At 39.7% G+C, this 18,338-nt stretch overlaps 1 protein-coding gene across 3 annotated transcripts; it reads left to right on the top strand.

The window, feature by feature from the left end:
• Nucleotides 1-5,981: 5,981 nt before the first annotated feature.
• On the top strand, nt 5,982-18,099 carry LOC146364492 (dystroglycan 1-like). Of its 3 annotated transcripts, none has more exons than XM_084917356.1 (3): nt 5,982-6,126; nt 12,532-13,098; nt 14,196-18,099. In XM_084917356.1, the coding sequence occupies exons 2-3, from the start codon at nt 12,676-12,678 to the stop codon at nt 16,500-16,502; spliced, it is 2,730 nt and encodes a 909-aa protein (XP_084773482.1). In that variant the 5' UTR covers nt 5,982-6,126; nt 12,532-12,675; the 3' UTR covers nt 16,503-18,099. The 3 variants fall into 3 exon arrangements, with proteins under 3 accessions (XP_084773482.1, XP_084773481.1, XP_084773483.1); XM_084917355.1 differs by having other exon boundaries at nt 5,982-6,284; XM_084917357.1 differs by lacking the exon at nt 5,982-6,126 and adding an exon at nt 6,303-6,408.
• The last annotated feature ends 239 nt before the right edge of the window (nt 18,100-18,338 follow it).

Here is an 18,338-nt window from a genome sequence, read left to right as displayed (position 1 = left end):
ATTTGCTAAGGGGGACTTACTAAGTTCTGACTTAGAATACAAAAACTTCTCCAAATGTCTGTATTAGCGTTCATTTTTGTTTAAGTTTATGAAACAAGAAGTAAAAATTCAAAGACGTTTGTAGAAAAAGTGCTTTTAATGAGCGTTCGCTGCAGCTGCAGGGCTTGCTTTGACTTCTTTTCACTTTAAATAACATCAAAATGTGTCACTTGCTCCGAGGTGCAACAACTGTATGCATACATTCAGTGTAAGATTTAGAGTAATACTTCATGACTGAGTCTATATTCAGTTCACACTCTTTTACATACGGTATCACCTGGATGGATTCTTGTGGCAGTTGACTCATTCCATCTCAGTCTGAACCGTTACCATGTGACTGACCAGGCAATAAGGCAGGCTGAAATGCATCCCCCAACTCTGACTCATGATTTGATCTGGCTTGCAGTCTGCCTCACCCCAGGCCGGAATTGATAGGTAGCGTTAAGTGCACACCTGGGACCCAGAGTTGGGTCTTTTCGCTTTCTCCCCATTTTCATCCTCCCTATGCCCAGGGCCTCAGACAGATATTAAGCAGGAGTGGTGCGCCACACACTTGGCAGCCCGCATAGACTTACTGAGACTGAGCTGCCTGCCACGTTAGGCGTGAATGCCAGTCACCGTCAGGTCCAATGGACAAAACTGGAGCACATTCCTGAGACACAGTCTTGCTAGTTAATAAATCTCTAATCCTGCCTAGGACAGAAAACACAGGAAGGTGATGATTATCTAGACCAGAGAGGTAACAGCAGAGGACACGGAGTCAGGTTACACTGAACAGGCTTGTCACTCTCACAGGGATTGGACTCTCCCAGATATATAAGTCATACTCTGCAGGTAGGTTTGACATCTAAGGTTACCTGGAAGGTCTACATGAAATAACAAGACTAAGGGTCTATAGCCACGCTGACAGCTCTGTGAAACTCTGCTTGGCACAGTTGTGCTATGAGCAATACAGACTGTTTATACAAAGTACTGTACAAGCTTTTACCATCCTCACCACTTTAGTTATACACACTGGATGTTTACATGTGAACCTTTGCTATTTGCTCCAAAACACTAAGTACTGTTGAGGCTGAAGAAAGTCATTAGTTTGGGGAGAATTTATCTAAAAAACAACTGATTTTCAAGTAAAATCAATGTGATTCATCCAAATGTTACCAAGCAGAGTGACAAATTTCTGTTTTATTGTGAATCAATAAATTTTATGGGAATTGTCAAGAAGCTGCTGTGATTTTTTTTAATCTAGTCCAAAAGAGATGGGCAAACCACACAGCCAATACCTTGGCAAGCAATTCCACTGAAAAAATAATGCTACCATTAAAAAGAAGGGGGGGAAAAAGGCTAAAATAAGAAATTTCTAAGGTCATCGCTTGGTCAGAGACTTCTTTATAATGGAAAATAAGGTATTGATGAGAACTTGTGGAAGGCTACTATCATAATTAAGTCCAGGTTCATTTGGACTCTTGTTTATGGCTGTGTAATCGTGCAGTGTTGGATTGTGTTTAGGGTATTTCAGGTAACTGCTAAAGTTACACAACACATTAAGGGGCCATTGAGGGCCTGTTCAGTCGCCAGGTTGGAATTTGATTACAGCTTTTCATTGGGGTCATCCTGTGGCCATTCCCTTTGATGATTTCTGTATTTGCTGATGTCTTCTTGATGTGTTTCAAAGTCATTAGGCGTGTGTGTCTCTGATAACCAAAATATTGCCCCAGTCACAACGGTCATTAGGGGCTTTTCCTCACACTTCCATTTAGCATGAAGTCTCCTTAAGAGCTTTGTGTTTACCCTGTAATGGAGCAGCCTGACCTGCCACTGGTCGAAGTACAGAAGCGTCCCATCGCCTCTAATTGCCTTTAGGGTGTCTGATTGTGGATTAATTATGCATCTAATTTGCAAATTATCAGCTAACTCACCGCAGCAAGACCAAAAAGGGATTAATTTGCTCTGAGATGCATGTAAATATGACAAGCTGAAATCACAAGTCCCAAATTACTTTTCAACAAGACAAAGTATTTGGCAAATAATTAGTTTTTCTTTTACATCAATAGGAGGTTTTCACAGTGTGTTAGCTTGTTAACAGCGTGTTTCAGCGTAAACATGCACAAGTGATAATGGTACCTCTTTGGAAATCTTATTTGTGCTGAGCAGCAAGAACAGATAGCCAGGGGCACGTGGATGGAAAAGGAAATGGTAGTCTGGTCTAGATGCCGCAGTGAAAGGAAATCATCTTTCTTCCTGTTTTATTGCTGGAACGACATGACAAGTGACAGAGTAAACAAGTGTCCACAGTAGACCAGAAACAAAAGCTTGTTACAGGTAAATGACATGTTCCCAGAACATTTTTAAAAGTGTTTCACTGCTGACCCTGATGAAATGGCCCAGCAAATTACTTTAGCCCTGTGCCTCATCATGTGAGTCCAAAACACTTTTGCAGATACACTAAATTATGATGTGTGAGAAAAAATTGTGGGTGAACGAGAGAGATCTGTGAGCACAACAGAGAAAAAGTACAAAAGGCTCCTTCCGTTTGTTTTTGGGTAAAGCCGAGAAGGTTGTCTAAAGTAATCTACCATTGTGAGAGAAATTGGCTTCATTGAGGGTCTCACTACTCAGCCAACCCCCTCAGCGGTCCAGCAGACCGCTCAGAATAACCCTTCTAATAAGTCACTTGGAAGAAAATGTGGGGAGTCAGCTGATTCTTAATCCTCTCTCTTTCTCTGTGCTCACACATCAAGAGTCAGACTGATATGTGCAATCACATGAAAGCCCCTCTGCGGTGGGCCTATCATGGTCTAGTAGACTTGCAAGTATTGTTGTGTATGTGAGTTGAGACAAAATGAGAGCCGGGCGATGCATTTGCAGTGAAAATCCCTCTTCTGTCTTGAGTGTAAACAATAAGATGAGAGAACAGCAACTATTAGTAAATTCTTGCATTCCTCTCACCTGACATTGATATAATTTATTAATTATTGTCTGTGCAGATGGCGTATTAATTCACTTTTGAGACAATTAGGTGCAACATGCCTATAAAAAATAGATTGTGATTACAATGACTGTATTATGTGGTGTGATGTGCAAATTGTAATCTGTGATTTAAGCAAATTGTCCCACAAATTTGCTACATGATGATGAATTCTTTATGCACATATTTCAGTGCTAACTCCGAAAGAATTAAAGCACAGATGCACATTCATTACAATGTGCATTAGGTAAAATATTGTTTTAAAATACTCAATATGCTACATGTATTCTCAATTAGATATGCAGCTAGGCAGCTGCAAGAGAAAGCCTTTAATTAAATCCATCACATTTTCAATTCGTTTCAATTCAGTTCAGTTTCTTGCAGTGTTATCTATTCTGCTAATATACAATGGCCACGTCAGAGCACTTTATATAGTATGATAATGTTTTATTGTATCGATTACTCATAAAATGTCATCTGAGCTTCAACAACTTTTCCAAAGGCTACTCAGAGTTAGGCATTCATTTAGCATATTCTTCTGTCAAAGTATGCTATTCTCAAGAAAGATTGGTTAGTGCAGAGCAAGTCTCAGTCACTGCAACCTAAGACTTAGCACTGTAGAGATCCATGAAGCTGGAAGCGGTTATGAAAGGTCTATATATAAAATGGTATAATAATAAATCTGTCCACAAACTGAGAAAATTTACCTAGGAGTTGACACCTTGCAACGATTGCATTAAAGAGGTAAAAAAAAGAAACCAGTGGTAAAAACAAAACAGCTCAGGTGGAAAGGACTACAGCAATCTCAAAGGTGAAGCGTCGTAGTTGGGAGCTGCTTTGCTACCTCAGGGCCGAAACGCCATGAGATCAGTGAAAAAACGTATGTATTAAAAACTTGTTTAAACCAATTTTAATATAGAATCACGGGGCAAGCAGTCCATGACGCTCAGGAGACGTGACACTGCAATATCCGAAACCACAGAAAGAAAAATGAAACAAAAGTGGTTGGAAAAAACAGGAAATGCAACCCACTGGTGATGTAGTGTCATCAAAAGATAGTTGCACAATTAAAAAACAAAATCACAAAAATATTGAGGAACTGAAATATGTCTATATTGAGCAATGATCCAAAAGTCTCATCTGATGAGGTAAAGGAGGAATCAGTAAACATGTGAGGTTTTTCCTGGTAAAGGAGATTCTATAAGTTACTTAACTGAAGAGTGCATTTTTTTCTGCAGCCTGCACAGCTGGTAGCAGGTTTACTAAAGATGTGAAAAGTGCTTCATCGCATTTTGTTTTTCGCCTGTATTTGTGAATATATCTAATAAATCATGTTAATGCTAAATGGGTTTTTTTAAAACATGTTCTTGCAGCTGTATATACATGTTGCCTTTCAGGGGTGAACAAAGAGTCAAAGCGATTCGGATGACTGACATGTCTGTGAACTATTACAGACAGCTACTGTTTCTCCATCTTAAAATTCTCCTCATGGCTGCCAAGGGTTTTATTAGTATATGAAAGTCCTTTCTTTGTTGCCATAAACACCGAGTCAATTTTTTTTGCTCCAAGATATTTGTGCAATTTATTGTTTATGATTATTTATGATGATGACATCATGCAAATGGAACCACATATTTCAGGCAAATATTTTCTGCGGGGTAAAAGACATCTAATCATTTGTTGGCAAAGTGAGTAAGAATGCCCATTTTTACCATTTTATCTGGCAGTTTTATTTGGCAGCTTTATTTGGCAGTATAATGACATCTATAATTGTTGTTTCATTTGAAGATTTTTACTGTGCTGCTTGCCTCTTTTTCAACACCGACTGTCAGTCTGGAAAATGTTCCATTTTCTTTAAACTTTCCTTTCGTCTTTTAAGTATTTTTCCCAAAAGAGCTCATGCCCTATTTAAAACCATAATGCAGGCTTAATGCAACCAGTCATTCGTACAGGCTCAAAGATCTTCACAAAGGATTGCCACCATCTTTGTGTTCCACCTATAAGAGGAAAGGTAAGAAGTTGTCAAGGTGAAGAAAGGGGATTTTAAGGAATTTTATGCAATGCAATCAGGCAGCAGCTCAAACCATTGCTAAACAAATCCACGAACCAATACTGACCTTTTTCCTCACAGCTCTAACTGGTACAGGATTTTATATATTTGACATTTGAAAACGTCACACGTTACAGAATGTATCAGAAACTTACCAAGGATGCTTTAGCAATGAAATGTTAACCTAGAAACACCTAATTCCTTTAAACCTTGGACTCATAAACAACCACATGCGTGCACCTTGTGACTAATATTACAGCTGCCCTCACTCAGGAGTCTGAGAACAAAAAAAATCACTCTTGCAAATGCACATTGGTGAAAACCATGCGCGCACACACAATACCCCACTTCCAGCTTTTAGTTTGTTTTGACGATAAGAATGTGCAAACACGGACTGTATTTCTACCAGCACAAACAGAAAATCAGTTCAGCTGTTAATCATTTCAAAACCCTTCTTTGAACAAATATAACCTCCAGACCACGAGTGACCCTTAAAATATCTGACCAGTTTCCAGCGAAAAACAAGTACAATCTAAACTGTTGCCGCAACAGCTTAGATATTTTTTGCCAACTCGTTGCAATGACCCCATAATATTTGCTATAAAGCACAGAAAGAAAGTCAAATATATCACTTCAAGAGTGTTAGTTAAAATGGTACATTCACGGCAGAACAAAAGTACAAGTGGGAATACCTGCACTTGCCTTTTTAATCATCATCAGAGAGGCACATTGTCATAAAAATAAAACAAAGCTCTGCAGGGAAATACTTGCCCTCACTGAAGTTTGCATCGCAAGCAACACTGTGAGGTTAGGTTACTGGGGAACTTGTGTTTTGCTGCATACTGTCCTGCATCACTTTATTCTGCGTTCACCTGCACGTCTCCAAATAAAAGGGAGGTGGAGTCACGCTGGTACACACGATCGGCCTCAACCTGTAGACCTGTGTAAGAGAAGGATAGAGCGAGGCAGCCGGGGAGGGGTAGTAACCGACATAATTACAACACAGAGCTGTGAAGTGTCTGTAGACTTACCAACCCAGAGGGGAGACATATGTTACCTTGACTGTGCCCAGGTACCCTATTCACACGATACTAGACTTTTTATTTTTTCCTCCCGTGGCGCTCAAAGGGAAGCGCATGTTTTATGGCATTTGAGAAGTCTTCGCTGCGCTCTCAGGGTAGAAGAGGAGACATTACGGCGCGAGTTAGCTAACGTTAGCTCGCTAACAAGGTCAGTTTGAATTTTGGGGTTCCGTTGCTTTTTCACGAGTGGCACTAAGAAAAACGTCTGCCTCTTCGTCTTTACTTAAATGGGCTTATTTTGTGGCACGAACTCCTCTCGGCCGACGAGGCAGGTAAAGAGCTATATTTGTCACCACTATACTCTACTGCTGTTAGCTTGTTAGTTAGCCCGTTCGGTGGTTACCAAACCTCGGTCCGGTTCTTCGATTTTAGTGTTTGTGAGTTGATGTATTCGGACGGTGGCTTATGGAGCGTGCTGCCATGCAGCCTAGTTTTTGTCGTGTATGAGTTTGAGATTAGCGGCGTTTATTTTATTTTATTTTTTTTATTTTCCGAGAGCGAGAGTCGGGCATCTGTGGTGAATGCCCCAGCAGCAGCTCGCTGCTCTGGTCCGCCTAGAATAGAACAGGTGCATCCCTGAGCTAGCGATGGACGGGCTCGGGATGGCACGCATCGCGGCTCCTCGATTATACGTTTACTGCAGTTTTAGAGGCTTGTATTGCAGTCAAGGTGGAGTTTATTTACTGCGGGTTGCCAAATGGTTTATCAAGGTTGAACGTCGTAGGCGGCGTTGTCATTTACAAAGGCCTCGTCTACCGAGCCCGACGGAAACGGGGCAAAGGAAACGGGGCCCGGTAGCCAACGTTTAGTTACTTAGCTGACACTACCTCCAGGGCAACTGGCTACCCAAAATTACTAACAATCCTATAAACATGTAAATTAGGTGTTTTAACTAAACGCGCACACACACACAAATAAAAAATAAACGACCGCAGTATATGCATCTGTTACATCGCTAATTTCCTTTTAGCCTGAGTGGTTTTTTTCCCTCTTCTTTTTCTTTCTATTAAAGCTGGGTGAATATCGAATTTTGACGTTATACCAGCTCGTTAGCTTCGCTTTAACCTTGCTTTGCGGGTTGTAACCTCACAAACATCAGTAGTCTCGGCCATAAATGAATTCTCACGACTGAAGGAAAATTAATCAGTAACCTAGATCTGAACAAGGACCAATTTCCAGATTAAAATATATTTGGCTAGTTGCTGTTTTTCTCCTGAAACTCCACTGCGTCTTTGTGCATTACAGAGCTGTGAATTCATTTACAGAAAAAAGAAGAAGAAGTGTGATTTGACTTCCTGCGTTTGACAGCATACAGTAGTTTTTCCTGTAGCGTTAAACGAGTTGCTCGCAGGTCACCACGGCAGGTTACACTTTGACTCAGTCAAGGCCGATTTTGTGTTTTCTTTCCACATTATTTCATTACTTTGTTGAACAGAGTGGAGGGTAACACAAGGGAAACATCCAACTGCAAAGCAAGCTTGTCTTGTGGATATGTTTGTTATTCAGCTCATGCACTATCTAGAGGCTGCTGGATGTGGTACGTCAATTCAATTGGCCCAGAGTGCCACTGTGCATCGGAGCCCTAATTATTTTTGATGGTTTTCAAGTTTTAACTACTGTTGAACTGCAGACTGCATGGATACCACGGCTGTTAAACGGTGTCGTCGCCCCACTAGTGTGGGCCTCAATGTGAAATGGGCAGAAATCACCCACGCTAAAGTCTGTGTCATTGCTTTGTTTACCATAGATTTTTTTTAAAAAAAGGCTTTATCATAGAAATGGGGAGGTTTTGATGTTTTCAAGCATTTATACAGTTGTCATAGGAACATGATTTGTTGTAGCATATGTATTTGGCTCCACTATGTGTATAAAACAGAACAATTTAATGAGGTTTGGGTTAATGCTGGGGTTTTGAAAGTATCCTTTAAATATTTTAAGGAGTGCTATGTAACTCGGCCTCAGTGCTGCTACAAAGAAAATATGACAGTAACAATGGTGCATAATTATACTCTTTTATGTGCAATGGGAAAGGTAATTAAGCCAGAATAGGTTTTATTTTCTTTTTGAATGAGCGCTTTGATGAAGAACACTTTAGTTTATTTTTGATATATTTAATGATTTGAACACCAGATTGCTGGGCTTTTCCTGAAATGACACATCCTAATTAGTCCTGAGGATTATTCATCTTAAACACACCCTGTTATGCACACGTTTGAATTTTAAAGCCATTTAGTTGTTCATTTGAACAGCATGTTGGAACACTACAAATGCACATTGATTTGAAACGTTTAATGTTTCTTAATGAGATGTCGTTTGACTTTTATTTAAAACTTCCTACATACTGAACGTGATGAAAATCTAGGTCACACTGTGGAGAGCTTACTTTGATGCTCAGATGTTGCCTTTTTCCTCTCTCTCTCTCTCTCTCTCTCTCTCTCCCCCCCCCCCCCCCCCCCCCCCCCCCCATTTGTGTGCGGCAGCAGTAATGTTTGTGTTTTACATTTTGGACACAGATGGATACACAGCTCAAGCAGTACCTTTTGTCTTTACACTCAGCCTGCATGTTGCAGTCAATTCAAGATGTATGTGTGTTAAAGAGACTGCCTGGGTTTGGAGTCAGAAGAGAACTGGGGGAGAGGGACAGGGGATTGAAATCCCACTGAACTGACTCAGATAAAAATCCCAGATAAGCAACATGTTTCAACCTGGTTTATGTGTTAGGTGTGGTGTGACTCAGTACTCTTTTGCGGAGTAGGCGTCAAACTTCATATTTGAAGAACAAATCCATTGTGTTCATTTTTTTTTTTTTTTTTTTTTTTTTTTTTAAACTAGTGTTTTAAAGTGCCTTTGTGTAAATATATTTTGTATATAAAATGCTCCTCCTCTGATATGTCTCTTCAGCAAGCTGGTGGGGGATACAGGATGTGAATTTTTCTTGTATATTATCATTTGCCCATTTGGCAGTGTAGTCATAACAGTCCAAATCAGAGTGAGATACAACATACCTGCAGTGGATTTTGATCTGTGGTTTTGTTTTTGTTTTTTTGGGTTTTTTTTTTTTTTTTGTGTTTTACAGTAAAAGCTGGGATAGTCTCCAGCAACCCTGAATTGGATAAACAAAAGAGGAAATAAAGTTGTGCTAGTGTTGGATGTAATCTCACTGTTCTTGTTGGACTTTATAGCACAGGGAAGGTTGTTTTAAAGTTTCCTTTTGTTGATTAGAGTGAAATGGGGTAACTCAAACTCTCTCACTCTAAATACTGTGTTATCTTATCTTAGACATTCATCCAACCACATTTGGGAGACAGGGTAGTGATGCTTGTAACAGTCTAGACATGCAAGTTCAGCAACCTCAAATGTGACCAAATTTACATGTCAGTAAATTTATTACATTTAGGTTTGGAGTTTTGTTGTGTTGTGTTTTTTGTTCCATATATAAACCTAAAGCTTTCTGGTAATTGTAGTATATGTACTTGGAGTTGTTCATGTGTGGCTGTTTAGTGTCCTGATTAGTTGTCACATGGTATTAGCTCAAAACAAGCAAACAAAAATAGTCTTATATGTAATGTATCTATATATCTGTATAAATTGAGGGTTGTCCTCTCTTAGTCTCATTGGGGCATTGGTTGACTTGAAAACTACTGTAATGTGCACTTGTTGTAAAAAGAACTTGAACGATCTATATTTAAAACGTGGAACAGTAGTTGTTGGTTGTAACATTTTGACGGGTTAACAGGAAAAGGGTATTAATTTGCCACAAAAGTAATGACAATATTTCGAGCTACAAATTTTACAGTAATGTAAACTGTTATTTTCATAATTGGCTTTTCTGAAGAACATGTTTTAGTTACTTAAAGCAAATCACTAAAATTAAACATTTAATGTGTTTAGAATAATTTAGATCACAAAGGCAACATGGTATCTTTAGTCAAGTAAATATCCCATCCAAATGCCTTCTTAGTTGCAGGGTGATATTATAAAGGTTATTATATATGTATATATATTATAAATGTTATTAACACCTTAAAAAGAGGTGTTGGCTTAGGGATGTTCCGATTTTCTCCTTTTTTTTTTTTTTTTTTTTTTTAAGCAGTGAAATGAGCAAATTGATAGAGGTCTGCAAATAATGTGCAGGATTTGCTGTTTCAGTTCCCTCTGAGATTCTGATCACTCCCACCTGCAACATTGCTTTCTATTGAAAACCTTCCAGTAGAGAAAATACATCCATTCAGCTGTTTAATCAGCTGAGTTAGAATACACAAATTGCAAATAAGGCTTAATAAATGGGTGTAAGGAGTTTGGGGCGGGAATAACAGTAGGAACTAAGAATGGGTACAAATTTTATAGGTTGTCTTATTTGCATAAAATTGATCAACCAGGTGTTTGAGTGTCAGTGATGTAGTAGCAAGTAACAGTTATTCTTAGGAACTATCCATCCATCCATTCTCTTCCACTTATCCTTTTCAGGGTGGGGGGTGAATCTATCCTTGCTTTCTTAGGGCGAGAGGCAGGGTACACCTGGGCAGGTCGCCAATCTGTCTAACACACAGCCACAGACAACAATTCGCACTCATTCACACCTATGGGCAATTTAGAATTACCGATTAAACTAACCCCACTAACTGCATGCCTTTGAACTGTGGGAGGTAGCCGGAGAGAACCCACGCAAACACGGGGAGAACATGCAAACTCCACACTGAAAGACGCCGGCCTGATGGTGGAATTGAACTCAGGACCTTCTTGCTGTGAGGCAAGAGTGCTAACCACCGTGCAACTATAATTTATTTTTCTTTTCTTTTTTTCCAAAGAGATTCAAGTTTAAATATGTTATAGATTGTCTTAATGCTTTTTAAAGGAGAGCGAGTAAGGGACACAATCAAATCTGAACATTAGAGTTATTGCTGCTGCATTTCAGTTTACAGGTACACCAGAGTTTCATGCATGGATGATTTCAGTAATGATTACTTTTCATTATGTTCATTAAATTTAATGGCTTATTGCAAAACAATAATGCACAGCCTGTGCTCCCACCAATGTAAAGTAAATACTTGTGTATATATTTTGTGATGTGTTGCTTCCTGTGAGTTTCCTTTCATTCATTTCCTTTCATTGCACGGCTGCCCTTTTTAGTTTTTATGCGCTTTCTTGTATGAATCATCCCAGTAATATTGTTTTTATTGTTAGTTTTTTTTTTTCCAGACAGCATAAAGCATTGATAAATGAGCAATTTATGTATTAACTGTTGTTTTGTTTTTCTATGGCTTAGATTATACATAAAGGGATTCTAGTGAGGGACAAGTGTAGCCACTATTTGACAATATATTGGAGTGTGTCTGTTGACGTCATACGTTGTGCGAATTAAGCATTAGGATTCTGGGCAAACGGCTGACCCTCCTGTGCCCATTTGAGTGTTACAGGATTGGGGTTGGCTAGGTCAGCACAATGGAGACTCTAATTCCAACCCCAGGGCATCTAATTAAAATTTACAACAAAGACAAACAACCTTTGACACTCCTTCATCTCATGAGACTCACTATAACTCAAAATGGCGTGGCATAGAAGTAAAGATCATTAGGTGATCAACTTTTTTTTTTCTAATAATGTATTTAAAATGTATTAACATTATTTTACATTGTTATTGAACTTTTTTTTTTTTAAAAAAAAAGAAGAATGCATTTGGGAACTTATCTGAATAATGTTGTGGCTCTAGATTACAGTGAGAAAGCTTAATACCGTTTCAAATCCTTTTCATTCACTAGGCCATGCATAATACTTGACAGTACTTGACTCCATGGTGAGCTGTAAATTAAGATGTCAGACATTTAATATATCAAAAAAACAATTTAATAACTTAAAAATTGTTGCCATTTTACACCATAAACCACAGATTTAAAGTTGCATAGCTGTAATTTGCATATCAATAAAATAAGACAAATAGTGTTTTGGGGATTCTTGGCAGAAAGTGAATTTTTTGGATTGGCAGATGTGTAATGTAATGGGCATTTGTGGTGGTTTGTCATTATATGTCATTATGTATTAATTCTGGGTTCCTTCTTAAAATCTGGGCTATGGACCAGTGACAGAGTGAGACATTGAGGTTTTTTTTCTGTTGCTGATTTAGCATTATAAATAAATGGAAAAATGAAGTGTCATAGCAGATCCTTTTTATTTTCAACTGAGCAATTTTTCAGGACCCTCTACTGTGTAGTACATATATTTACACCAAGAATTATGGACATTAATATTAATTGGTAAACAAGTGCCAAAAAACCCCCACCATAATAGATATCTGCAGAAACTACCACACAACCTATAATAATAGATTTATGTTTACACTGATGTTTTTATGTATGTTTCCACTTTGTTGCCCTCATTTTTTTTTCTTTTCTATATAGCCAGATGTCATGGCTGTCTAGCAGGCTGCCAAAGATCTCTTCATGGATCACAGAGGACAACAAAGAGAAACCGCTGCATTTTCAAGCATAGCCAATCACTAAGGAATCTGACTGTCAAGCATATCATCAGTTTGACTTCAGTGCATGTGGCCTCTTCAGTTGTTCATAGACATCTGTTGGGCAGCCCAAAGGCCTATTGCTATGCACTATAAACGGAGAGACATGAGCTGCGGGGATGCTGGGGAGAGCAGGCTTATTTCGTGCAGGACTATCCCTCTGATAATGGGGCTTCTGGCGACCCTGACTCAGGGCACAGTACCAGAACAGCAAGAGACACTTGTGGAGATGATATCTGTGGAACTAGAGGCATCCATGCAGTCCTCTGTGCTCTCTGAGCTCAATGCTGCAGCATCCTTAGTTGGTGAAGGGCCGCCCACAGCTGTCCCAGATTCCTCTGCAAAGAATGAGGGAGTGCACACCAGTATCCCTGACTCCTCAGCAACTGTGGGCCAGGTGTTCCAGTTGAAGGTACCACCAGGACGTGCCCATGCAGGCTGCAGTGTGCAGGTAAAAAAACCAACAAAATCATTGAGATGAATCTAATGGTGATATATGTGGCATGTTATTAATTATAAATTAACATTTTTAAAAAAATCTTTCTCTGTGAAGAAAAAAACAATGTTGCTGTACAAATGGTAACAAAAATAGTCTATACTAATAAAGTTTGCATAGTAGATTTGAGTTCCTTTTATTTGTTGGAAAATACAACCATATTCCTCTTCAGTGTGGATGTAGTGTAGGAGAAAAAGACAACTGAATGTTAAGGGTTTTTTTTTTTTTTTTTTTTTTCCCCTATAAGGTTAAAATTCATTCTTATACTAAACTAAATGAAAGCTATATAGAAAAGTGTGTTAAATTTTTGTTTTTTCTGGGCCTCTAATGAAAGTATAACTGAACTTAAGTGTGGTTGAGGAAACAAAATTAAACACATTACCTATTTTTTTGTTGTTCTGAGTCTTGTCTCTCTTTTTTTCGCCTTGAATTTCAGTCGGTGTGGAGATTTGTCTTATCCCATTTACCCTTCAGATTTGATCACTGTATCACTGCTGATTGAAGCTGACTTTGTTGCAATTTGTTCAAGTCAGACTTACGAATGAGATGAGATTATTATTGGCCCAAGTGGTGATGCAGAATGATATCCTGTCATACAGTAATAACTCAAAATGATGAGTGATGACTCACAGTTCTTATTATGAATAGACGCTCACTCGGCTTCCTGTTCATGTTTGGAAGGATTTGATAAACTGAACTGAATGATGGTCCCGTTTACTGGCAGCTTGTTCAATGTGAAATATAAAAAAAATATATATATATAGGTGTGTGTGTGTATATATATATGTATGTGTTTTCAGACAAGACTATGAATCTTCTAATTACTACTTCAAATATACTTGTCTGTCTTTGTTCTGTGTCATAGAATTTAATCTGCTAGTCAGACCAGGTAATTTTGATATTACTTGAATCCTTGTACATTTTCAAAGTCATTTGCAGCTACTTCTGATAAGGAGCAGTCAATGAATGTGCTCAATTTTTATCTCAAAATTATCTTTGTAGTAAAAAAATGGTAATGACGTGTTTTGTTTTTTCCTGTTTCCCTCTTGAAGCTCACCGAGATGGGAAGGGAGACTTTACCCTCCTGGCTATACTGGGACAGAGAGAGCTGCATTCTCAGAGGTTTGGCTCTGGAGCAAGATAAAGGTGTATATCATATCATGGTGTCAGGTGAGGAGCAAAGTCAGAAGACTAGTAGCCAAGTATTCCCCAGTACAGTCTTCTCTATTGAAGTATACCCAGAAGAACGAGCAGATACTGAGCCACCCCTAATCACACTTCAGTCTGATATTGGTGGCCTGCAGCCTTTCACCTGTGGTTCTGAGGAGCCTGTCACTGTCCTTACTGTCATCTTGGATGCTGACTTAACAAAGATGGTTGCTGAACAGAGGGCCAGCTTACTGGGCAATATGAGGCAATTCTCTCATGTGCCACTGGAACACATGAGGGTGGTCCCTGTTGTCAACAACCGCTTATTTGACATGTCTGCTTTCATGGCTGGACCAGGAAATGCAAAGAAAGTGGTGGAAAACGGCGCCCTACTGTCATGGAAAGTTGGATGTGCTCTTGACCAGGGCAGCATTCCTGACATTAGCAGTGTCCAATCCTCAGCAAAGGATGGGACTATGTCAGCTAGGCTGGGCTATCCAGTGGTTGGCTGGCACATTGTTAATAAAAAGCCCCAGGGAGTCAGACGGGTCAGGCGGCAGTTGTACAATACTCCTACTCCAGTGCCCTCCCTGCTTCCTCCAACTATTAACCAAGAGCCATATTCACGTGTTATTCCCACTCCAACATCACCCTCTATCGCCCCAGCAACTGATAATTCTGCTCCACCTGTCAGAGGCCCTTTGCCCCTTCCAGTCAAGCCTACCATGAGGGTCAGGGATCAGATAGCTCACACACCTGTCTTTGGACCTCCCCAACCCACCAGAATACTAGGAACTACAAGCACTATCCCCATTCAACCTACCATGACCCGACCTACTTTTGTGGAAGCTACTGCAGTGCCAACACCACCAAGCACCACTAAAAAACCCAAGCCCTCTTCCACAAAAAAACCTAAGAAACCCAAAACCTCGACTCCACCTCCCCGAGAACCGAAGTCCACAACTCCTAAACCACCTAGGCGCACAACAGCTCTCTCTCTTGCTCCGGACTCTAATACAACTCCAGAGATCCGCAACCCCATTGATCAGGTGACTGCATGGGTGGGAACATACTTCGAGGTTAAGATTGCTGCTGATGCATTTTATGACCGAGAGGATGGTACTACTGATAAGCTGCGTTTGACTTTAAAGAAGACACCCAAAGAACCAGTAACTGAAACATCTTGGATCCAGTTCAACAGCACTATCCAGCTTTTGTATGGCCTTCCAGAGGAGCAACATGAGGGGAATCATGAGTATTTCATGTTAGCCACTGACAAAGGGGGGAAGAGTATCATGGATGCGTTTGAGGTTAGAGTCCATCGCTGGTCTAATAATAACAAACCTTCAGTAATGTTTGCTGCTCGTTTTCATGGTGACCCCAACACTTTAAGCAATGATGTACATAAAAAGATTCTTTTGACTAAGAAGTTGGCTTATGCCCTGGGAGATCGGAACAGCAGCACAGTGACCTTAAGAAGCATCACTAGGGGCTCAATTGTTGTGGAATGGACCAATAACAGTCTCCAGCAGAGTCCTTGTCCAAAGGACCAGATCACAATTCTCAGCAACAGGATTGCTGATCCCCAAGGAACCCCTAAAGCGGTCTTTATCAAAGCCATGGAGCCTGAATTCAAACCCATTAACATCTCAGTTCGTGGCACCAATAAATGCCAACATTACACATTCATTCCACCGGGAGAGGTGCCAATGCCTGAGCTTCCTACAGCTACGCCTTCACCTGATCCAATTAAGGGCACTGATGACGTTTACCTGCACACTGTCATTCCTGCTGTAGTAGTAGCTGCCCTGCTGCTCATCGCTGGAATCATTGCTATGGTTTGTTACCGCAAGAAGCGTAAGGGGAAGATGACCATAGAGGAGCAAGCAACTTTCATCAAGAAGGGCGTTCCAATAATATTTGCAGATGAGTTGGATGATTCAAAGTCACCACCGTCCTCCAGCATTCCTCTTATCCTCCAGGAGGAAAAGCCCCCACTTCCTCCTCCAGAATACCCAAACATGTCTGGCCCTCACAGCACCCTGCTAAACCAGGATCTGTTGGAGGAATATTCAGTTTATCAAGATGATGATCCTAATGCCCCACCTTACCAGCCTCCCCCACCATTTACTGTGCCCATAGAGGGCAAAGGCTCCCGCCCTAAGAACATGACCGCGTACAGGTCACCTCCTCCCTATGTGCCTCCCTAACGCACACCAGGGGCTTTGAGTTTTGAAAGCAGGTGCAATCTAGGGATGCTTGTCAAATTACTACAGGAGTAATTTTACATGTTTAATGAAATGGCTTTGACTTTATAGAGAAGCAGGCAACCATAATCATATATCTCACCAACATGGATAAGACAATACATCATACAATTCAACTACAGGCACAGGGCGAATGGATGAAAAACTGTTTAATTTTTCTTTGTCCTTCAGATCTGCTTTTGACTTCTTGCATTTTTTTTTTTTTGTCTGTTCTTGCCAAGAGGAGTCAATTTTATCTTCAATGATGTACTATTTCTATTGTATAGAAAATAATAAAGAAGCGGGAAAAAATGAAGCCCACAGGGCCGTTGAGCAGATGTCACCATGACAACAGACTTGAGGCTCTTCCTCACAATGTTAATCTTTATGAGTTCTATATCACTCTTATCTGTCTTTTCGGCTAGGTTTACTAAGATTTTGCACCTGTTATTTCTAGAGGGGAATGAAATCCATAATGCCAAACTGAAAGCATGAAACATTTTATTTACACAAAAAATTAGTTTGTTTCTTAGACATGAGTCTTTCCCTGTTCTCTTCTATGCTTTTTGCCTCCCTCTCGACAATAACATGCAAATGTTGCACTTATGCAAATTCTTGTTAAACCTTGCACTATGTGTCTTGCGCAGAACCGAAAGCATTACGTGGTGGTCGACTGAGGAGGAGAGGGGAAAAAAAAATATCCTTGAACTCATTACATGACTGAAATTCCTCTGGTACTAGATCACAAAAGAACATTACACTGATCATGCCTGTTGTAGCTGTAGCCTAATTAAGTTACAAAACAAATTATTTTATTTTTGTTCATCTGTGCCACTGAATCTGCCTGTGAGATGTCTGCGGTCACGAGGCAAACCTTGTAGGGATGCTGGAAAGATAACAAAGGGGCCATAGGAATGCTGTGCTTTAGAACAGTATGAGAAATGGAGACATACCCGATGAGTTGGATCCACTGTCTTATATTCAGTTGGTTTTGTTGGTGTGGGGGCGGGTGGGTGTAAGAGTACTGTATTATCACTGCTCTGCCTCTAAGTGTTGCACTGTTATGCTTAGTGCACTGCCTGTTGTCAGTTCAGATGAGGCATGGGGACAAGGGGATGTACATAATTGTGTGCCTGTGAAATTAAACCACTCCATAATGTCAGTGTTTTATCAGTAAACCTAGTCGGGGGGGAGGGGGCAGATTGGGAAATTATTTTATTTTTTAATTGTATGTCTAGATTTATGATCACAATCATAAAAAAAGACTTTATAGTTTGTGAGGGTATAAAATGTTTACCTGCCCATCACAAAAGAAATTCTCAATATGATGGGGGATCAAAGAAACCACTATAATATGTGAATTATGTACATTTCATATCTGATATCACCATAAGAAAAAATGGTTAAAAATCTAATGTTTTTACTGAGTTTTTGATACAGTCTTAAACTTGTTTTATGAAAATATATTAATAAAATGTAATACTATTTGTAAAGCCTCAAAGATGGTGTAAAGTCCCATTTATTTGAGAACATGGTGCAGCATTAAACATGTTTTCAATGATGATGTGTCTGTGTGTATTACAGGGGAGATAAACACAACTCGTGACAGAAACTAAAGACTAGTTCTTATATAGTGCTTTCTATATCTGAGTACTCGGAGAGCATGATACAATATGCCTCGTTCACCCCTATTCATACAAGCACTTTTCTTTCTATGCTTAAGTGCTTTCTATCGAATATTCATACTCCGATGGATTCATCAGAGAGCAACTCTGGATTAGGATCTTGACCAAGGATATT

Source organism: Perissodus microlepis, chromosome 20 (genome assembly GCF_051167445.1).
Source record: "Perissodus microlepis isolate ML-2025 ecotype Zambia chromosome 20, ASM5116744v1, whole genome shotgun sequence".
Taxonomy (NCBI): domain Eukaryota; kingdom Metazoa; phylum Chordata; class Actinopteri; order Cichliformes; family Cichlidae; genus Perissodus; species Perissodus microlepis.
The sequence above is the reverse complement of the archived record's forward strand: the minus strand, read 5'-3'. Positions and strand labels throughout refer to the sequence as shown.

Excerpts from the sequence above, each read along its gene's own strand:
- LOC146364492 (XM_084917356.1), top strand. The coding sequence starts at position 12,676 with ATGTGGCCTCTTCAGTTGTTCATAGACATCTGTTGGGCAGCCCAAAGG. Across the intron at positions 13,099-14,195 it reads ATGCAGGCTGCAGTGTGCAG|CTCACCGAGATGGGAAGGGA; the intron begins GTAAAAAAACCA and ends TCCCTCTTGAAG.